Source organism: Furipterus horrens, unplaced genomic scaffold (genome assembly GCF_987537825.1).
Source record: "Furipterus horrens unplaced genomic scaffold, mFurHor1.1.pri manual_scaffold_3, whole genome shotgun sequence".
NCBI classification, from domain to species: Eukaryota; Metazoa; Chordata; class Mammalia; order Chiroptera; family Furipteridae; genus Furipterus; species Furipterus horrens.
In genome coordinates, this window is record NW_028327173.1 from 202,596,904 (window position 1) to 202,620,306 (window position 23,403).

Here is a 23,403-nt window from a genome sequence, read left to right on the forward strand (position 1 = left end):
CGTAATACCCGTGATAAGTGAGGGAATCCTGGATTATAAATCTGTGCCAGCTAGAATCACATTTTGTGAATGAGCTGTAGTTGGGTAATTCACATAAGACTTCCTACCATTACTAGGAATGACTGAAAGCTAGGAGTACAATTGACTCAATCAGAATTATGCCGTCATTGGGGTCACTAAAGAGAATAACAAGTGATTTCCAATAACAATTGTGGACAAAAATGTGAACAAGATGATATAATTTTTGAAAATATTTTAATATTTACCATTTTTGTTGCCTGTGCTATTAATATATACATGGATTTAACAATAAATATACTACTGTTACATAGAGTGCAATTATTTTTAGTATTCATAACTGGTTGAAATTAATGCTGCATCATCTCAAGAAATGAATAAATAAATATCATGCCCAAATTCCAAACGAATGCTCCAGAGGTTACCATTAACAAAAACTATAAAATAAATACGTTGGGCATTATCTTTTAAAGCATGATTCCTGTAAACATAGCAAAGATCACCTTTCTGAGTCCTAACATTTTCTGTGATGGCTTTAAAAGAAAATATAACAAATTCTACCACTTATTTCTTTTGCATAGAAAATGAATTGATCATAGTTTTAACTGCAGCAATCTTTCAGGGAAATGTCTTCCTCACATAGCACTTGTTTTCTGTATGAATTCAGAACTTTTGAGCAATAAAAGTGCTCTGCATAAGTTTATAAAATATGCTTACTTGATTTAAAATTTAACAGGAAAATTTCCAAATAAGTCATAGTTATGATTCTAAAATATTATGTACATGATATCCAGCCACAGGAGGAAATGCCTCACTGCAGCACAACACAGTGTACAAATATGAAGCACAGTGTTTAACAGGATTTCCCTTTAGGTTTCCCTCACATCAGTGCCTAAGTGGCTAACGACGTCATGCCACGTGGACCATTCTACTTGTTTCAAACAGAGCAGAAGGGGAATGCGAGGACAAATTTAAAGTAGGTAATAGAAAAACTGGCAAAAATACAGTACATATGCTTTAAACAGTGCACTTTATAAAATAGTTTTGCTTTATTTGTATTCTTTTATAAAGTGCAATATTACTTAAAACAGAGACATGTACCTTAAGTTCTGCAATAGCCATTAAAGCAAATTGCCAGGAAAGAGCAGTGCAAAATTAAAAACATATGCAGCTTAGCATGCATCTCAGGTGAGTCCAAATATAGAGCCTGGGACCCTAAGTCCTTATAGCTTTTCTTTTACTTTTTAGAAAATGATTAATTATAGCAGGTTATCATCATATGTAACCATAAAATAAAAACAATAAGTTAAAATCCTCTCTCAAGAAATGTCTATGCCACACATAAAATTCATTACAAAATCTTTGTGAACAGAATTTTTCTCTGATGAGTTACTGTTCAAAGGGTGCAAATCTCTTAATAACCCACATTATGCACCGGGCGCAGCAAAAGGCGTCATCATCACAGCAGGAGGCACTCTCGGCGGCTGCGGTCTGAGAAACGGTCTGAGAAATGTGTGACTTGCTCTGTGAGCTGTTCAGATCTAATCAGTTCCTAATTAAATTTACAGGGGCCTCCGCTCTTCCCGAACTGTCTGGCCGGCATCATGCTAGGGTGCTCCACAGTGTGACAGGTGCTTTCTTCATAGTAACATTCTCTGTCCAGTGCTTTGGGACAAGGAAGACCAATTGGGCTTTCCTGAAAACATCCCCTAAGAGGCAGCTTCCAAGGAGACCAGTGGGACTCCTTTTTAAACGCACAACACACCACCTCTGGCAACCGCTGAGGGACCCGCGGTGCCATGGCTCACCGGTCACGCTCCTGCCCGTCCTGCGCCACTCAGTCCGAGAACTGGAAGAGGGTCTCCGGGTTATTGCTGTCAGCAGGATTGCTCGGCTGCAGTGTCTTTGTGGGGGTGGTTTTCCCGTGAGAGTGAGAGGAGGACGAATGGGAACTCTCGCTGGAGCTGCTGCGCGTCTCTGTACTGGTGCTGGTCTTCTTCATCTTCCTTCTCTTCGCCAGAGGGGCCTTGTCCACGTTCTGAAGGCAAAACCCCTCTCTCTTGTATTTGTTAAAGGCCTGAGGAGAAAAAGGGAACGGGATGAAGGTACAAGGACTGAAGATGTCTTGGCAATGATGACTTACAGCAGAAGACAACTCTGGGTTGTCCACCACAGCTCCAAGTGGTCTGGGGAACAAAGTCCTAAAAACCACTGTATCCAAACTTCCTGTGGGCGCAGCAGTTCGTGGGAAGATTTCTGAGGATGCTGTTTAATGGAGCCGCCCAGGCTGTCCAGGACGCATGATTCTAATACATCACTTGAAGAGGTTGGAGCTACCTCAATAAAAAACGCTGACTGACTGGACATTCCTAAAGACTATCAGCAATCTACCCCCACTCCCATCACTCATCACTCTTACTAGTTCTGTGTCTGGGATTGAAAACTGTGACCACAAAGTCCGAATACAAAGCAGACTTAATCCATTACGGGCACCTGCTCTTCACTTCCGAGTCAATGCGACTGGGTGTATCTTGGCCACTGGATATATCCAGAGAAGATTAGGTCTACAAGCCCCAGGCCAGCTTTAACCTCACAGCAGCCTGTCTTTACTTTTCTTAGCCTCAAGCTGAGGCATTGTTGTGGTGGCCCCGCACAACCTCGCATCATTTGTCCCCGAGACCTGGATCATCTGCTACAAATGCTTAGTCTCTTTACAACTCTACATATCCTACTTCATTAACTTTTTAATCAATTTCTGCAGCTGAAGAGGAGATGCTCTCCCTTCTTTCCCAAGGTAACCCTTCGGAGGTAATCTTATTTCTCCTTAATGAATCTCATCCCTAGACAATGATGTCCATGGATGTGCATCTGCCTGGCACGGTGCACAGTCACTGCCATGTAGTCTCAGCCTTTCCAATACACACGCGTGGCCAACTGCCAAACAAGTTACCTCCCATCCCCTTTGGCCTCTAGAATATATGAAGCACAAAATGGTTGTTGAATGGACAAACTTTCACATGTGCCTGAGTTACTAATGTTTGTATATTGTTTTTAAAGGAAATGATTTAGCTTATTTAAGAGAAAAGCGTTCTGATATTTTGCACATTGTTTTCATTACCTACAGAAAATCGTCAGCTATTCAAATGCGAGACCACTGCCTTATCTCACAAACCCACTCTAAAGGCCGAGGACGTTGTGGGTTAGCAGTGACTGTTTCTAAGTGTGTTTATATTATGACGGATTCCTAGACACCTAACATGAGAAGGATACATTATTCCAGCTGCATGAGTAAGAGTGTGTCTCTGATTCCTCGTCACCCCCCACACACACACGTGCGGAGCACGGGCCCTTACATGGAAGGTCGCCTTCACGCAGGTGTGCACAGCAGCCCCCGAGGAGCCGAGAATGTCGGGGGTCATCAGCGGATTTGAAGACAGCTGACTGCCATCCTGAAGCCACTCACTGTATCTCAAGTCAGACATTTTAAGCCTTTTATTTGGATCAACTGTGAGAAGTCCTGTGGGAATAAACAAGATATTTTTATTTTATGATCTGCTGTTTCAAGCATAGTTTAAAATCAACCCTGGACATAAGTCTCAATTATGCTCCCAAGACACGTGGTTTCTATAAGGCTTCGACCTCCTACAAAAATAATGACCTTTTCATAAGCATTTAAATCCCCTAGTGAATAATGGACGCTAATGCTCAAGCCCACAATAGCCTGTTTCTAGGAGGCTGTGGGCTAACTGACTTTTTAATCAGGAGAAAGTAACCAGCCCCGCCCGGACTCCCAGTGGTGACTGGGTCAACTCCAAATGAAGAGCGAGCCCCTAGGTCTACTGCGTTCACGCACAGACACCTTCTTTAAGGCAGGGAGTGCGGTGAGGCCTGGCGAGGCGGGGCGAGACTCCCGGAGGAGCCACGAGGAGGTGTGCAGACAGACCCAGCTGCTGCACCATCGGGGACAAGGGCAACAGCAAATCCGTGGGCACCATGTGCCGGTGGCTCAGGGAGGGCGTGGGCTGGGGAGCGCGGGCGCCCAGGAAAGCTTCCGCAAGAGGATCCTGGGGGGCGAGTAGGGGTGGACCCCCTGAGGAGGGCGCCCCGGGGTTAAGGAGAGCACTGCACAGCCATGTTGGGAGCTGGGAGCCAGAAGCGCAGCGCAGCTGAGGGATCCAACTGTCCCGCGATGGCAGAGCGAGGGTGGCGCGAGGCGCAGGCAGGCAGGGCCAGGCCACCAGGGGCCGTGGACTCGGAGCGCTCCGCAGCGGAGCAGCCCGAGCTAATGGGTTCTCCGAAGGGTTGTAACCGAAGAGAGGCATGAGCGGACTCGGACATCAGGAAGGTCACTCTGCCGATCGATGATGGACAGGTCAGGTCAGAGGAAGTGAGACCAGTTGAAAGGATATCTTAGGATCTTGGGGGGGGGGGGTGGTGACAAGGACTAAGGTGGCAGCGTGTGAACGGGGAGGGAACGCTGAACCTGCAGGACCGAGTTACCGGCTCAGGAAGGCGAGGAAGGCAGGGAGCCAGCGTGGTGGCCGGCTTTTGCTTTGGTGGCCGGGCTCCTTGGCAGTGCGAAAGAGGGAGGTGGCACGTGCGAGGGGGGGAGTAAAGAAGCACAGGTCGGATTCGGAAGGGCCAGCCTGGGATGCTGGCGGGTCCAGGTGCCAGTCCGTGCGGTGACTGTGGGCAGGACGGCTGAGGGAGAATGTTCTGTAAGGGGAAAAGGCTCAACGCAGTAGCCTGGAAACCTGTCCTTCTTGAGTAATTAACAAACAAACACGTGCAATGGCATGAACCCACCTCAATCACCGCACATCACATAAAACGTACCATTTTCTCGGAATCATACCTTGGATCAAATCTTTAGCTTCTTGGGACACGTTCTTCCAGGCTTCTCCTTCAAAGGAGAACTCTCCCTTTTTAATTTTCTTCATGATTTCCACTGCACTGGTACACGTCAGACTTTTGTCATGAGACTGGAATGGGACTTGCCCAGACAACATTGTATACTATCGAGAAAAAAAAAAAAAAGGGAACAAAGCAGAATGTTTCATTCAACAGTGTATCATGATTAGCATTATTGGGTTTAAAAGATTACATGATTCCTATCACTGAGACAGCCAACACATTTCAAAGAGTTGTAAATAGTGAGGAATGGCTTGTTATGATATCGAGATTTAAAGTGATTTTTGTAACTATTCAGAACAAGAAGAATAAAAAAGGAATAATCCAACTGTTTCAAAAAGATGGTATGAAGGTTAACAGAAAGTTAAAAACAAAAGAACCCCTGAATAACTATTTTTTTCTATCTGATCCCACACATCCTTTTCTTAGGACATTAACTGTGGATAAGAACTTTATTTATTTATTTTTTTATTTAGGCCTTATTTTGTTTGTAATTATCCCCATTTTAATTTTATTTTTCTCATTGTGCCAAATACAATGAGTTCTCCACAGTTACCTTATTTCATTGTAGCCGTGTGTTTGGAAATTTACATGTAAGGTTTTGTCCTTTAAAAAGTCAACAGAGAAACCAAAAACTAAGGCTTGTCTTTATTGCAGAGACTGGATCTTTGAAAAGTGACCCTTTAACTTCGTTGCTGTGCTCCCTGCTCGGGAGAGCCTGACGGGCTGCAGGGGTGGAGGGAGCTGGGGTCAGGAAGGAGCCATGTCTGCGCACAGACCATAGAGAACATCATGGGGAGAGGGGGATGGAGGTGTTGGTTAGCTAGGAAGGACCACAAAGGGCAGAGTCTCCATCCCACCCCCAGCCTGACGTTGGCCGTACAGGGCTATGGAGACATTCCAGGACCCTAGAAGGAATACACCTTTGTTCTTTTCTGGTTATTTGTCTGACAAGCAGGTGCACACTCATGATGGCAAAGACGGTGAAGCAGCTCTTACACACTGGCTCTCAGAAAAGACGGGAATTCCCAGGTAGGATGATAAAAATAACATAAAAGGGAAAACCAAGAGACACAATCCAGGAGGCGGTCAACAAAACCCGAGTAAGAAGAATGGAAGTCGCAGGACTAAAATGCAGATAGAAGAAACTTGACCCTCTGAGCTTCCCTGAGACTAGGAGGCTCTGGGCAAATCTGGACTTCCTGAAAAAGAAAGCTATGCCTGAGAAGAAAAACTATACCCCTGAGATTGGAGAGTTTGAAAATAGAAGAAAGGAGAAGAAACCTGTTCCCGATTTCAAGCAACATAATGAGAAAAATATTTGTTCGGAAGAAGGAAATGCTAGAACATCTGTAGAACAAAGACAAACAACTTGAAAAAGCCCCAAACCTCCTGAATCTAACTTGGTGCGGACGGAAGGCCACCACTGGATCGGACTGAACGAGAGTCCACGGCTCAGGAGAAACTGCCCAGCATTCGCCTCAACAGTCTCCTTCCTGACCACCGCGTCTGCCGGTGCTTCGTACATTCCTCTCTGTTGCCTGTTTGGTGACCTGGCTCCAGACACAGAGTTAACATTTATGCAGCAGACTCCCATCCAACATGCCCCTGGCTCCCCTACAGCTGCCCTGAGAGCATCGACCTCCGCGGTTCCCAGGCTCCAGCCCCACTTCCACCCTCCTGACTTTACTACATCTCCTTAGAACACCCCTTGCTTTCTTCAGCTGGCAAAGTCCCACCCATCTGTCCTCTGGCATCATTACTGCAGAGAGAAGACACGTGGCACAGAAGGGGAGAAATGAGCTTTCGAGTCAGACAGACCTGGCTTCAAACAAGTGCTTTGTAATTTACTACCTTGGGAAAATTAGTCAGCCTCTCTTAGACCAGCTCTTCATCTATAAAAAACACTGTAACAAGCTCAGGCAATCCACTGCACTTGGTAACAAGCATGGCCGGCTCAGTTACACACCCACTCTCCATCCCCTCACTACCCTCTGGCTGGACGGCAGTCCGGACCCCCATTCCCTATGGAAAATGGGGGGGGAGACATGCACCTTCAGAGGCCTTCTTCAGAAGGTCTGCTTTCAAGGTCCTGCTGGCACCACCTATCTTGGGTTCCTCGGAAAGCAGAGTCTGAAGCAAAAGCTTATACACAATTACGTTACTAAGGCGCACAGTCCGTGAGGACGAGGAACTGAGAACAGGGACAGTACACACACCCGAGGGTACTGCAGCCCATGGCTACAGTGGGCCGGCAGGGATCAGCTGCCAAGCTGAACGTGGCACAGGTCACCTGACTCTGGCATTGATAAGCTCCTGTGAACCTGGTCAGTGGATTCTTCTTGGTGCCCTTCAGTGGGATAGATCCCAGCAGGAAGTCCTGACATGGCGAGGACAGCATTCACCGTCTCACCCAAGAGCCATGCTGACTTGCCTGCTCTGTCATCCTAGTCTGCGGGGACCTCCATCATCCCGACATTCCGTAGAGACCCATGCTCGCCCTCCGTATTGATGTCTTCATTAAATGAGACCCGGGAAGCAGAAACTGGCAGGCGTCCTAAGTGCCCTAGAGGACACACGCATGCCAGACGGTGGGAGATGAACTACAGTCAGGGGACTGTCACACCAGTAGTTTAGAGCACCAGTGGCTGGGGCCTGGGGATGCTCCCCTCTGAAAGACAGATCGCTGCACCTCGTCCCACTAGAGAAGGAACAGGCTGTAGTGGGCTTCCTTGGATTTGAGCGGGGCCATGTACTGCAGCTGAGAATACTCCCCAATCCTTTTGCCAGGTGATTTGGGAGGCTGCCAGCTTCAAGTGAGGCCCAGAGTAAAGAGGGTTTTGTTGTAAGCTCAAGCTGTAATGCAAACTGTCCTGCTGCTGAGGCCACAGGATGTGGTAGAGCCGACTGTGCTAGAACGATCTGTGAAGGATGAGGATGTGTGCGGGCCCCAACAATGGCAACGGAAGAGCCGCGGAGTGGAGCTGAAGGGTTCTGGTGTGAGGTCAAGCCCCTGTTGCTGCTCTCTGGAAACCACTCCTGGTGAGCCAGGGCAGTAAGCAGCTGGGAGAATCTCTTGGCAAGTGGAATGAGGGGACCTGATGGGTGTGTCCATCTCGTCGTCGTCGTCGTCGGCAGCCGTCCGTCTCGAGAGACGATGGCGTAGCTTCTTGAGAGTCTATCTGCACCGCCGAGAATGGCTGTGCAGTCTGACTCGGGAGTGACAATCCCTGCCGCACTTGTTACAGGTGAAGGCAGATGGCTGTTGTTGCTGCTGTTGACGCTGCTTCCGCCTCGATCTTTTCTGGGCCGCCTCCTCGTTGCGCGCAGCCTCCGCGCGTGACGTACCTTGCCTGACCGCGAGCCTCCAGGCTAGGCGGTCGTCTGCTTGAACTTCCCATGTGTTGAGATTGATGGAGCATTGTGTCATGTCCTTTTTGCAGATGTCTTTGAACCGCAGTTTTGGGCGCCCTCTCATCCTCTTGCCTTCTGCTAGCTCGCCGTAGAGGAGGTCTTTGGGGATACGGCCTGCATCCATTCTTTTGACATGGCTGAGCCACCTGAGGCGTCTCTCACTAAGAACTGCATGCAAACTGCTCATGTTGGCTCGCTTCAGCACCTCGGTGTTGGGGACCTTATCCTGCCAGGCGACATGCAGGACGCGTCGCAGGCACCTCATGTGGAAGCTGTTGAGTTTCCTTTCGTGCCTTGTGTAGGTGGTCCACGTCTCGCTGCCATAGAGGAGAGTGCTGAGTACGCAGGCTTGGTAGATGCGCAGTCTGGTTTTCTCAGTGAGGCTGGAATTGTTCCACGCTCGCCGGTTCAGTCTGGCCATAACTGTGGCTGCCCTGGCGATTCTCCGGTTGACCTCCAAGTCGACTGACAGAGAGCTCGAGATGGTGGACCCGAGGTAAGTGAAGTCGTTGACAACCTCCAGGGTGTACCCGTCGATGGTGATGCATGGGGGAGTCCCCGTGCCTTGAGCCATAACATTCGTCTTCGTCAGGCTGATGGCTAGTCCGAACTCCTTGCATGCGTGGGAAAGGCAAGTGACTAGCTGCTGGAGTCCCTCTTCGGAGTGTGATGTCAAAGCTGCGTCGTCGGCGAAGAGCATCTCACGGATGAGCACCTCTTTGACTTTGTTCTTGGCTCGTAGACGGGCCAGGTTGTAGAGCTTGCCATCGGATCTGGTGTGAATGAAGACACCCTCGCTGCAGTCCTTAAAGGCGTATTGGAGGAGCATGGAGAAGAAGATTCCGAACAGCGTAGGCGCGAGGACGCAGCCCTGCTTTACTCCGCTGCTGACTGGGAAGGCCTCAGAGGTTGCGCCGTTGTAGGACACCGTGCTGTGCATGTTGTCGTGAAAGGACATGACCACAGCAAGCAGATGTGGTGGACAGCCAATCTTCCGTAGCAAGCTGAAGAGACCGCTTCGACTGACCAGATCAAACGCCTTCGTAAGGTCGATAAAGGCGAGGTAGAGTGGTTTATGCTGCTCGTGACACTTCTCCTGCAGCTGGCGTAGGGAGAAGATCATGTCCACTGTTGAACGGCCAGCTCTGAAGCCACACTGGGACTCTGGGTAGACGCGGGAAGCAAGGGTCTGCAGGCGGGCAAGAGCGACCCAGGCGAATACTTTGCCGACGACGCTGAGGAGAGAGATGCCCCGGTAGTTGTTGCAGTCGCTGCGGTCTCCTTTGTTCTTGTACATGGTGATAATGTTGGCGTCTCTCATATCCTGGGGGATGTAACCCTCCTTCCAGCAGAGACAGAGTAGATGGTGGAGCGGCTGTAGCAGGACTGGTTTCCCGCTCTTTAGGATTTCTGGAGGGATTCCGTCGCTTCCTGGTGCTTTCCCGCAAGCGAGGCGGTCGATGGCTTTGCCGAGCTCTGCCGCAGTAGGTGGGGTGTCTAGCTCCTCCATGACTGGTAGGTCTGGGATGGCGTTAAGAGCAGTGTCTGTTACGGTGTTCTTCGTTGCGTACAGCTCGAGGTAGTGCTCGGTCCGCCGCCGCATTTGCTGTTCCTGGTCAGAGATGACCTCACCTGTCTTGGACTTAAGGGGGGCGATCTTGGAGGGGATTGGGCCTGTTGCCTTCTTGATACCCTCATACATTCCTCGTGCGTTGCCTATATCGGCGGCTTCCTGGATGCTTCTGCACAGGTTTAGCCAATAGGTGTTGGCACAGTGGCGGGCAGTCTTCTGGGCTTTGTTCCTGGCAGCCCGTAGAGCTTGAAGTGTACTGGGAGTGGGCGTGACCTTGTAAGCCAGTAGGGCCTTCCTCTTAGCCTCGATCACGGGTTCCATTTCTTCCCAGTGAGCCTCGTACCAGTCAGCGTTCTTCCGCTCTTTCTTCCCGTAAGCAATAATGGCGGAGTTGTATATGGCGTCGCGGAGACGTGACCAATTGGATTCGATAATGTCATCTGCCGCCACTCCCTCGCCGAGTGCATCTTCCATCTTGTTGATGAATTGCTGGGTCTTAACTGGGTTGCTGGCACAACTGGTGTTGATGCGTGGGCGACCCTTCATCTTGGAGTGGTGCAACCTCTTCGGCATTATGCGCACCTTGCTTACCACGAGGGCATGGTCCGTGTCGCAGTCTGCACTGTGGTAGCTGCGGGTGAGGAGGGTGCTGCCAATATCCGTTCTTCTGGTGATGACGAGGTCAAGCTGGTGCCAGTGGCGGGAGCGGGGGTGCCTCCATGACACCTGGTGGATCTCTTTGCACTTGAAGAATGTGTTTGTCACGCATTCTGTAGCTGTGTGTCCATCTATACATATAATATCTAGGTATGTGTGCATGTACATGTATACATACACACCCACATGGAGAGTATACACGTGTATGTGCACACAGAGGAAATTAGAAAGAAAAAGCAAATGTAGCAGAATGTTAGATGTTTACAGTATCATTCTCTCAAATTTCCTCTAGGTCTGAAATTTTCAAAATAAACATTTGGAAAAAAAGGTAAAAAAATAAAAAAGGTCTCCTGAATAAAACACATAAAAGAAATATGTTTTAAGTGAAATTATGTATCACACATGGGTATTTTATACAAGGTTTGTCTGAAGAAAGTCGAGCCATTGTTAATATGAGAATGGTTTGTGTGACATTGATGTAACCTGGCAGCCAAGGAGAGTGGGCTGGAGTGCACATGCGTGAACAATGAGGACTTCCCTGTACCTGTCAGTGGGGGCGGTAGACACTGTTAAGTGAGTATGTGAACTGTGTGACCATAGCATGCAAAATGACTGAGAGAACAGAGCAACGAATCTGCATCAGACTTTGCATTAAGCTTGAACGTTCCTCCACGGAAACCATTCGGATGATTCAGAAGGCCGCAGCTGGCGAATGGCGGCTTCATCATGACAACACGCCCGCTCATGCATCACGTCTTGTGCAAAATTTTTTTTGTGAAACATCAAATCACCCAGGCGACTCATCCCTACTATAGCCCAGATTTGGTGCCCTGCGACTTCTAGCTTTTCCCCAAACTAAAATCACCTTTGAAAGGGAAAAGATTTCAGACCATTGATGAAATTCAAGAAAATATGACGGGGCAGCTGATGCCAATTGGGAGAACTGTGTGAGGTTCCAAAATGCCTACTTGGAAGGGACTGAGGCGTCATTGTCCTATATACAATGTTTCTTGTACCTTGTGTCTCCTTCAATAAATGTCCTATTTTTCATATTACTTGGCTGGTTACCTTCTGGACAGACCTCGTACATATGTTATTATGTATTCTCATGGGTTATCATATAATCCTGTCATACATTTTCTAAATACGGTTTGATAAACTGAATGTCTGTATCTCCAAAATTCATTTTAAAGATCCAACCCTCAGTGTGACTGTATTTGGAGACAGGACCTATACAGAGGTAATTTAAGTTAAACGAGGGTGAAGAGGATTAGCGTCCTTGCCAGAAGACACACCACAGAGCTTGATCACTCTCCAAGTATGAGAGGAAAGGGTATGTAAGAACACCGCCATGCTGGCCCCTCACTAGATTTCCCAGCCTCCAAAACTGTAAGAAAATAAATGTCTGTTGTTAAGCCACCCAGTCTGCAGTACTTCGTTATGGCAGCACAGAGCAGACTAAGACAGTGTGTAAGCTCTGTTTTAATTAAAGTTCGGTGTGTTTCCAGCGGGGACTGCACATCCACAAGGTAGACTGGGTTATAATCAAAGCCACATGATACTATGTGATGTATCTTCCTGGTGAATTTGTTGTATTCCGTGGGGGTAATATAATTATTTCATATTAAAATATCCACATTCACGATTATTAGATGCAACATACAAAAGGACCATAGATTTCTAAGGCAAATCAGGAGACTCCAAATAAATTCTGTGCTTGCTATGGGATAGTTCAGGCTTTACATCTAGACCCTCTGGTGCTACGCAGTCGTTTAAGTGGGAATGTCTGCAAAGCACTCTCTTCTTTCTTAATGGTTTAATGCAGGTGTTCACTCCACTTTCCACCCTCATTTTATTATGCATCTCTAAAAGGCAAGGGTTTTTAAAACCACAACCACAACACCATTATCTACCTAAAAAATATTAGCAGTAATTCCTTCATATAATTTAATATTCAAACAATATTCACATTCCCCCAACTGTGTTATATGTGTTGTGTATTTTAATTACATCTTTATGACTCAGATTTTGTTTGAATTTAATAAGTAGAATTGAAATTAGAATTTGCTTGAATCAGAATTCAAGTAAAATACAAACACTGTTTCTTAAATGTTTTTTTAATCTATAGGTTCCCACACGATGTTTTCTTATCATTTATTTTCTGGAGAAACTGGGTTCTTTGTCCTGTAGAACTTCATACAGTTTGGCTAATGTTATTGTGCTCCTGTGGTATCATTAAACTGGTTCTTTGTCCCGTTTCTCTTCAAAACGTGACAATTAGATCTGGAGAGAAGCACCACTCACCTCTTCCCTCCCTAGGTTCACACAAAGTTACTTCCATAGATATGGCATTCGGAAGCTCCAAAATCCCTGCCTGTGTGTCTAAGATTATCTTTTAAAAGCTTGAAAAGAATAATGGTTATAACTGGTTTATGTTTCAAGCAAAGGTTCTTTTACAAGGGGTAATCTTGTATTATCGAGAGACAAAGGCTCTTCTTTATTTAGACCTATTTTTTTAGGAGAGTGCTAATAATGTTCGAGTCCTTAAATAAAACTCTCAGATCTACAGAAGTTAGTTGTTTATTATTGTTTAAAAACCTGATTCATAAATGTGTAATTTTAGTTTGAAAATGATAAAGGATGACTTAAAATTACTAAAATGGAAACCATATAAAGTCTAAAGTAAAAGAGGAACCATCCTGCAGGAACACCTGGCTAGCCATTAGGAGAAAACAAGCTGACACCAAAATAAACCCCAGATGGAGTGCAGACTAAAGTATAAAAATAAAATATAATTCTAGAGAAAAATTTAACAGAATATTTTTATAATCTTGGGGTAGAGTGACAATCTGACATCAAAGCCAGATCCCATAAAAGAACAGACTGACATTCTTACTTCATATAAATTTAAAAAAAAAACAAAAACTTTTCTATTTAAATCCCTCTAAAGACAGGATTAAAATCCAATATTACTATAAACAAAGTTTTCAAACAAATGACAAGCCAGTAAAAACATTTCCAATATTAATGGCATACAAAGGATTACAATCCTTAACACAGCTTTAAAATTTATTAAGAAAAATTTCCCATAGGAAAGTGGGCAAAGCTCCTAAACAGCAATTCATAAAAGAAAAATACAAATGTCCACATACATGGAAATATGCTGACAATATTCATCAAAGAAATGCATGCAAATGACAACAGCAGGAAATAATTTAACACTAAATGATAGTCATCCATGTATTTGTATACAGTTCATGAGAACATAATACGAAAAATCTTCTAGAAGGAAATATAGGCATAGATTTCAAAATAAAAATGTGTATACTTTTTTCCTAGAAATCTATTCTAAACAAATAATGAGACAAATGTAAGCACATATATTAAAAACATTAATTTATATAGTTTAAAATTAGTACAAAACTGGAAAATGCTAACTTCTCATTAGTGAATAGTTAAGTTTTGAGACTCAAACTATGTGTATAAATATACCATAATCTCATTTTTTAAAAAGCCAAGTATACAGGCATGTATATAGAAAAACTTATAAGGAATATACAATACAGAGAGGGCGGGGGCGGGGGAGTTAGAGGGAGAGGAAGAGCTCATCGTCATCCGTGTATGATGAGATTATGAGTGATTTCACTTTTTTCTTCTATTTTTCTGTATGGGTCTGAAAATTTCTCCCGAAAATGATACATGACAAATTATATCCATAAAGAGAAAAGCTATTTTGAGAAAAAGCATGCGGAGATTTTGCTAGCTTAATGTTCTGTTTCTGATCACTGCAGCCAAGGACGTTTTGTGAAGAGCATGCTCATCGTGATTACTATAAGTTACTACACACATTTCTAATTTTATCTATTAATTTGTTAATTTAACCTAAATGATATTCTTTAATTACAGTTTTGGTCTCAAAACCTCAAAAACCATATTTTTAATGTTTTTCTATTTAGTCACTTGCTATTTTCACACTGTATCTAATATGCATATCTTTTGAAAATACACTATTCTTCAAAAAACACAATATGTAGCTGTTTTATTCACATAAAACTCAGCTGCCTTAAATATTTTGAAAAAAGAAACAAAATCTAAATTCTTACATTTTCTCCAATGTAAATTTTAAGAAAGGGGAATAATCTTCTGTCAGGCCTCTAAGGGAAAAGAAACCAATTTGTCAATTTTTTCATGAACTTAGGAAAAGCAGCAGAGAGAGACTGAGGTCCAGAGGACATCTGGGAACTGACCAGGCTGAACAGCTCTGCTGACATGAACTCACCAGAATGACGCCCAAGCTCCAGAGGTCACAGGACTCATCATAGCCATTGTGGTTCAAGAGCTCCGGGGCCGCGTAATGAAGAGTGAAGCAGGGGGTCTTGAGAGGCTGGTTATCAGGCGGTTTTAAGCGGGCAAACCCGAAATCGATTACTTTAATTTCCAAATTGTCATTTTCATCAGTGAACAATAAATTCTGCAAGACACAAATACTGACATCAGTCTCTCATGAAAATGTCACGGGACTTGGTGATGCCGTTTCTGTAAATTCTATACTGACACTGAATTCAGACCCAGAGAGCGTCTGATGGGGAGGGTCCGGGCGCTGGATGTCAGCGTGCTGCTGTTCTCTGCTTTGTAATTTTATTATTACTTTAATTTTACAATGTCACATGAAGCATTTTCAACTGCATCACACATGTGTCATCTGACGTTAGAGCTTTGTCTGTGCTTTCCTGGAAGTCAGTGTTTGTGTTCTATTTCCTCCACCAACATCCCTTCCAAGAGGGCACACGTGAGCCCAACCATGCCACCAAACTGAAGCTAGGACTGCTTATATTTTCTCCTAGCGTTATTTATACTTCCTTCCTGGCACATATTGCCTCTGCATTAGTAGGTTTGATGTCTTCATCTGCATTAGACCATAATTCCATCTCATTTATGACTCCATCCTGAGGGTCTGGCATAGTCTTACAGTAGGTGCTTTGATTAATGTGTCCATTGAACCAAGTCATAAATAAGTAGTTATATAAGATTTAGTATAGTCTATTAAAGAAGACATGGTGGAGACATACATTTCAGAATTATTTTCTCCAAAACAGTTAATACTTAAAACATTTTTGATGCTTATGGATATTATACCTCAATTACTTGGAACACTGTTATTCTGAATCATTCATCCACTAAGGCTTCTCAGTCATTAAGGTTTTGCTGTACTACCTTTTATAATTATTACATCCTTAATTAATGCTAACTGTACTGATGCACAAATCATCATTTTTATTAGCATATCAAGCTAGTACCCACAGTGAGTAAAACTGACTATATTGTCTTTAGACATCCTAACAAAACCTGTTATACCTTTAATGTTCACTAAATTATTCCTCAGTTCTGCAATATCACTTGCTTTGCTAACATCATTCTAACTGGAATTTTTAAAAAGCATCATAGATTTCATTGATACAAAGAAGAAATATCTTCTAAGCCTTTTATTCAGAAGTTAAAAGTAAGTAAAGTGGGAGGGACAAAAAAAATTAATGGAAATGTTTTTAAGGCTTCACTACAACTGAAGTCACAGGCGGGGTTCACGGACGTGTACTTGGGCGCACAGGACTCATTCCTGCAGGCCAGGCGCTATGCTACATGCAGAGCAGAGATTTAAGCACACTTGTCATCACTGAGCCTACCACGTCTTTGAAAAGGCCTTCAGTTGAGTCCTTATCAAGAATGGCAATGGACTTCCTTAATCTTAGTCCTTGAAGGAGAGGGGTGGAGTGTGGTGTATACAGGCAGGAATGGGAGGGAGCAACCATTTAATTCCCCTGTATCTTTGTCTCAAGTTCTGCTTGAAACTAATTTGATATAATTTTTAAAAAAATTTTCAAGAGCATGGGAACCAATTTCAAACACAAAAAGCAGCTTACTAAAAATATCAGCCGGCTTCGAAATATATCTGAGTCTCACCTAGAATTGAGGATTTTGCCTATGCAAAAAATGAATGCCACATAAATATCTACCAAAAGATTCATAATCAGATCTTAAAATGCTATATCATTGAAAAAAGTATTAAATTTTTAGTTTGGAAATAATATACTCTACCATTTAAAAGTCAGAACAAAAGCTTTTTAATTATTATGGAAATGTTAGTACAAAGGTACATTTTCATTTCTCAAAAAAATATTTTTATTTGGGATTGTAATTATAGTAGAATATCCTAAATAATCTGACAAATCTTCATTTCAAATGACTGTGTGAAAGGAAAATTTTATAACAAATAGGAAGAATTAGGTATCAGTAAAATAGGAGGCAAACTAAGTTCTGCTGAGAGGACAGTTGCATCATCTGAGACTCATGAGATGACAGATGGACGGTTATCAAAGAATAAAACACGGGAAAACGAATTCTATACAGCCGTGCAACAGATCTTTTCAATTAAAAAAATTACATGCTTGTTTCTTGTCTACCAAGAACACATTTAAGTGGTGTGTTTTCACATTTAAAAACAGATGACTAAGCTCCAATGCACAGAGCACCATATTTTCTGTGGGCGTACGTAGGAAAGTGAGCGCTCTGGTGAAGGAGGTGGAGGGGCAGCTATATCATAGTTGCAAGTTCATAAACCACATTCATTTTTGATTAACTGCTAGTAGTGTAAATAACAGTAATAGAAAGCACATAATTGATGTTTAAAATACTTTAGGAACAGTCAATTATGTTTGAATGCACATAATTCCATTTTAAAAAACATCCTCTTCCTACCAAATAGCCAAGATACTTAAATAAAGGCCAAAAGTGGTGCTTTTTGAGAAATGATTTTTTTGTGATCTAACACAAAAAATAAACATCAAGTAAATTATTTTAAATATATTTGAAAATGCATTATAATCACATAGGTAACTTAAAATAATGGTCTATTTTAAAGAGGAAATAGGTATAATTTTGCATATGGTAAAGGATGATTCACTGGTGTTCTTTCATAACTTACTGGGTTTTGCTTTTAAATTTTCATCATTATTTTAATGATTTCCTAAAAGGGAGGAACTTTCTTATTTTTGATACTAAACAAGGATCATTCTAGAGTTAGAACCTTCTTTATTAACCTTTTCAAAGGAAAAATATACTTAAAAAGCTGCTACTTCTGCGTTGCTACACAGCTCTATAAATATTAGAGTACGTGAGCAAAGGAAAGCACACATAAGGGTGGCGCAAGTAATTAAACCAAGACAGTTCTTTATGTTTTAATATTTGGAACAGAATGAGATGCATTCCTATTCATTAGCTAATCAATTTGATTACAAATGTGAAAAACAAGCTTTCAAAATACATTATTAAAAAAACCTCTAAAACGGTATACATACAGAAGGGATATTATTTTCTGCTACAAAAATTTCCACTGCTATTTTTGGTTCACAACAGTTGCATAAAGTATTTCTGCCATAAAAGGCTCTCACACGTACAAATATAGCCTTGAAATGATCAGCTGGCAAAAGAAAAAGACAAGTGTATTTTAGATTGAAATAGAAAAAATAATCCAAGAAACAGGATAGTGCCAAATATCTACTTAGCAGAAAGCCCTGCGAAAGGAAAGCCACACACATGCGGGGACCATTTAACAGCGGCGCGAGGCGGAAGGGAAAGAGAGCGCGCCCTCCTACCTCCGGCTTCAGGTCCCTGTGCACCACTCCGACGTCGTGCATGTGGCTCACGGCCGACACGAGCCTCCGCATGATGTAGCTGGCTTCCGTCTCACTGAAGTGCTTCTTCTTCTTAATGCGCTCGAACAGCTCTCCCCCGTTCAGAAGCTCCATTATCAGGAAAGTGTGAAGCTAGGAGAGAAAGACCAACAATGGGGAGGGCCTCGGTGAAGAAAACGTTTATTAACACATAAAACACTGGTTGACTATTAACGATCACCAATACATTTAAATAACCCTTCGTGAAAGCAATAAACAGCAGTCCTTGTATTTTAGAAGCAGGAGCTGAAGGACAATGTGGCTTTTTTAGAATTCTATTTTGGTAATGGAAAATTTCAAGTACTGCAGTGAAGTCTTTATATATTCTTTTTTTGACTAATTCTTTCAATTGAGTTCCATTCCAACCCCCTCTATCAAGTTTACGTATCTTTCCTGTTAAAATGTGATCTAGCGCTGATGATGTGAAATTGGCTGCTTTAAATAATAAACCATGTTACCGGCGGTTACTTTTTTAGAGGCATTGTTTGGTGATGTCACCTGAAACCTCCTGTTAGGGCTTAACAAATGACTTTCAGGGTTCCTGTTATTACCCTTGGCAAAGACTCATCACTCACTGTAGATTCATTTTTAATAACTGCTTGTGATCCCAACAGCATTATCTTTATTAGTTTAACCAGTTATACATTGAATACTTGCTATGCTTTCCATACATTTCCATAAAGAAAACAACATAGTTCTTGAAAATATAGGAATTATAGTAGTTCTCAAGGGAACATAAATGGTTTTTAAAATACATCAAATAAATATTCAGATTCGGGTGCTATGCATTATAGCACCAACATCACTCAAAAAAAAAATACGTATGTTTCCTTTCGAATTAGCAGAATCTAGCAAACTTGCTTCATAAAAAGATAATTATAAATACATCATCCTGCACCTACCGGGGACATTGTAAAGGGGGAACAACCCTTTCAGGAAGAGAATTGTTCTCAGGCTATTGGTGATCAAGCCAATTCTACACCACACAAATAAGGTCAAAGTAGGAGGTCTGTTACAAGTATATGCCTGTGAGCTTGAAAAAAAAGAAAAAAAGAAAAGGAGGGCAATACCTACTCTATAGTGGCTTAAGAGAGACGTTTTGGAGTCAAACCTGGATCTGAAGGCCAGTTCTCTTGCTTACTTATTGGGGATAGTACTTTACCTCCATGAACTAACTTTAGAACCCTACAAATAAAATGTAGGTAACAATGACGAAATGTGTATGTGGTATCTGAAATAATAATGGCCTTCCAAAGATGCCTGTATTCTACTCCCCAGAACCTGTGGCTGTGACCTGACATAGTAAAGGCATTGGCAGTTGTGGTTAAGGATCTGGAGATGGGCGGAATATCTCAACTACTCATCAGAATCAATAGTATGAGATGGGATCATGGGAACAAGAGATGGGAGGGATGCAGGGAGGGGTTTCAGTCCCTACAAGCTGAGAAAGACAGCTAACAGGCTGCCCCTTAGGGCCTCCAGAAGGGACCAGGCCTGCTGACACCCTGCCTTTCCACCTGGGAGACTGTCAGACATACATTTGTGTTGCTTTCAGTCTGTGGTAACTTGTTGCCAATGGGAAACTAATAAAGGAGTAAAGCAGGAACCATGGTACAAAATGAACTACACCGCAGCTCAGTCAAAGGCTAAGTCCCGCCCTCAGTCAATTTCACCCATCAGTTCAAATCAAGACTATGTGGATTGGGGACAATCCAGACAACTGTCACCATCATGGATAAAACAACCCAAGATGCCAATTGCATATTAGAATGAAAATATATTTATACTAGCAACTATAAGACTATAACATGACACAATTTATATCCTAGTAACTCTCAAATATAAAAATAGCATATAATAAATATAACTTGTGACATAAAATAGTAGGAATGCAGTTCCTACAATCTGACATCAGCCTGAAGGTCAGAGGTCGAATGTCTTTGCTGGGATGGAGCTTGGGGGACAGCTACAAAACAACAGAGGCGGGAGTTGAAGGTCGTCGACCAATCCTCTGATTGCTATGTGAACCATCTTCATCAGGCGATTGTCCAGGCTCTTTCTGAGCACCTCCAGCGGACAGGGGACTCACCACCCCCACCCCACTGTAGCTGATTAGCCCAATTAGGTGGAAGCAGTGGAGGAGCAGGAAGAGCATTTCCTACCAACTTCTTGCCAAAAAGATGTTCTTTTTCAGTCTATGAGAACCAAAGAGCAAGAAGACAGTATTATTCTTGCTCACCCACCTGATGCGAAAACCAGGCTGTAGAGCAAAGTAATTAAAATCCTGCTCTGAAGTTGGGCAGCTTGGGTTCAGACCCCAGCACGGTACATGCAAATGGTGAGACCCTGTTACTGCCCTTCTGTGAGCTGCAGTTCTCTGACCTCATGGCGATGCCATAAGGACTGACCAAGATAATCTGTGTGGAGTGTCTGGCCCAGTACCAGACCACATGAGGTATGACAAGAAACAGCAGCAGTTCTTACAGTCATACCACTGCCGCTGCCTGGTTTCACCAGGCTGTATCCTTCTCGGGTGCAGCCCTTGGGGAGATGTCTGTGTAGTAGAGAAGGGGGGGCAGCTATCTTAGGACGTGGATGTCACTGCAGTGCAAGAAGAAAGCCCAGAACCAGAGACCAGGTTTTGTCCATGCGATTTTCACTGAGTTGCTACATGACCTTGGACAAGTCTCATGACATTTCTGAATCTCAGCTTCTTCTTCGGTGAAACCATGACTGGTTTTAGCTCTTGTGTCCAGTATGTCGTCTTGAGTAGGGCTGTGTCATCCTCCTCAGTCTCAGAGACAAAGATAACTGTAATGAAGCAATTTCTGTCCCAGGAGATGGCAGTGGAGGAACTGGGAAGGAGACACAGGCCTGACACAGTGGTGCTCCCCTTGTATCCAAAGTCACGTGTCTGTGTTAGCTCCTGGTAAAAGTCAGGACTGGGAACAGACGAAGAGGGGGCAGCGCGGCACGGCCTGCGGTCTGAGCAGAAACTGCCACGTGCACAAGAGTATGAAAGGGACGCAGCTCTGCCTCCTGCTTCTGATTTGTTCCTTAGCTCATTCTCATCAGAGGTGGAAGGAAGTGGAAGGCTGAACATTGCTGAGTCCTGAGAGGTATGTGTGACGAAGCTACGGTGATGGCAGGGGATCTGGTAACAAGCATAGTGCAGCTGGTTGCAGCGGCCCTGGGCTCTTGGCCCTCTGTCCTCCCACGTCACATGGGACTGTCACTGAAGGAGAAACGCGGAAGTGAAAGGATGCATTGATTACGGGGAGTAAGCGTGGGTTCGCAGTGGTTTCTCTGCCCTCTGCAGCGTCCGGGTGATGTCCCACATTCCTAACTCGGACCCCGTAGCACCGACAACACTGGTAAAAAGTAGAACCTTGAATGTGAATTAGTATGCACAGAAAACGATGGCAATACCTGGTCATGAAAAACCTCATGCAGTTTCACGATGTTGGGGTGTCCTTCACAGAGCTTCAGAGCTGTTATTTCTTTCTGAGTATTGGCTTCCATCCTACAAGATGAAACAGGTTGTCTCTACACCAAGCCTTCACCAAGTCTTCACGTCAGCACTGCCCCAACCCTCATTTTGTTTTATGTACGGTACATTCAGAACGTGAGTGTCAAAGTATCAGAATGAAGCTTCCATGAAAGTAATGAGTCATACTACCCACCAGAACAAGTGATGCATTATGCTTGAGAGAAGACTGTTTCTGAGTCAGAAAAGAGCTAATCACACAAAGAAATGGATGCCTTACTTGCCTGACAATTTGGTAATAAGAATATATAATCATGGTAATAATCAGTTACTAAAACAACTAGCTGAGTCTCAAAGCTACCAGCAGATTAAGAAATAATTTTTTAAAAGTTTCTCAACTATATAATGAATAGGAATGACAACAGCTGCTGAACTCACTAAGCAATTCTGCTTAAATATCACTTTATTATGAGCTTTCTCATAATAAAGTCAAAAGCTCGTTACACTATGATTTATATCAAAAGTGAATTTCTTTATCAGAAATATCTATTAGAGTTAGAAGTAAAACAGATCGACTGATAGGCGAACGGCTAAATCTATGGGTACAACAGGCCACTGACATCCTTTTAAATAAAAATCGTGATTTACAGACTCCATGGACTAGGATGAACATGTAAGACACACTGCCAGAAATGGTCCTACCTTTTGCTGATTATTTTGACTGCAAATGCTTGGTTACTTTTTTTGTGTATGCACTTCCGACAAATTGAAAAACTTCCTTCTCCCAATGGTTTGTCTTTCAGATCTAGGTCATAGTGTTGATAGAAGGGAGAGTCCTGATAAGAAACCAACATCATTTAACTTAAGAAAATAGTAGTTATACACATGGGATAAACAAAACTGTAAAGGCATAGGACATTATTAATGTTAATAAGTATGAATGGAATACATTTATAATCTTCTAAAATTCATCTTACTTTAGCTCATTTCTATGTTCATTTATATAATTTATTTAAGATACCTAATTTTCTATCATTGTAAAAAGAGCTTATTTACACTGATGTTAATAATTCTCTAGGGCAAATATTGCTATTTCTATTTATCCATTTCTTAAAATCGCATCTTGGTCAAAGAGTAAGTCTATTAAGTTAACTAGACTTGAGAATGTTAATCAGTATGAGTTCTTGGGCCATAAATAAGTCATTGAATTAACCGTATCCATATACCTTCATCATCGCACTTCGGGCAACACTGGTCATGCCAGGACGTTCAACTCCCACGTGAAACTGAAGCGGGTCTATGACGGCTGCGTTCCGCTTGAACAGAATAGAAGGAGCCACAAAGGAATAGCCCTAAAAAACAGAGGCAAAGGTGAAGAATAAAGATTTGAAATTTTCCAGTTTAGCAGATTAGACTGTAATAATTTTTTTCTTAAGTCAAGAAAAAATAATTTAAAATGCTCAGACATTTGTTAAGATGATTCTAATTTTACTTGTAATGTAAAATGTAAGGTTATTTCAAATTAATAGGAAAATAAATGCTTTTCAAAAGGAGACAATGCCATCTTCTGGCAGAATCAAACCAATTCAAAATTAAAGGCAGAACAATACCTTGTC

General features: G+C 43.1%; 1 protein-coding gene across 1 annotated transcript in view; it reads right to left on the reverse strand.

The window, feature by feature from the left end:
* Window positions 1-271: 271 nt before the first annotated feature.
* RPS6KA5 (ribosomal protein S6 kinase A5) overlaps window positions 272-23,403 on the reverse strand; it is a 126,655-nt gene continuing 103,523 nt past the window's right edge. The window contains exons 10-17 of the mRNA XM_090271297.1: window positions 23,014-23,139; window positions 22,490-22,623; window positions 21,730-21,823; window positions 18,223-18,393; window positions 14,853-15,044; window positions 4,874-5,033; window positions 3,372-3,535; window positions 272-2,095 (exon numbers count right to left, since the gene is read on the reverse strand). Coding sequence (XP_090127423.1) covers window positions 1,856-2,095; window positions 3,372-3,535; window positions 4,874-5,033; window positions 14,853-15,044; window positions 18,223-18,393; window positions 21,730-21,823; window positions 22,490-22,623; window positions 23,014-23,139 — 1,281 coding nt within the window. The 3' untranslated portion in view covers window positions 272-1,855. The remainder of the gene's footprint in view (window positions 2,096-3,371; window positions 3,536-4,873; window positions 5,034-14,852; window positions 15,045-18,222; window positions 18,394-21,729; window positions 21,824-22,489; window positions 22,624-23,013; window positions 23,140-23,403) is intronic.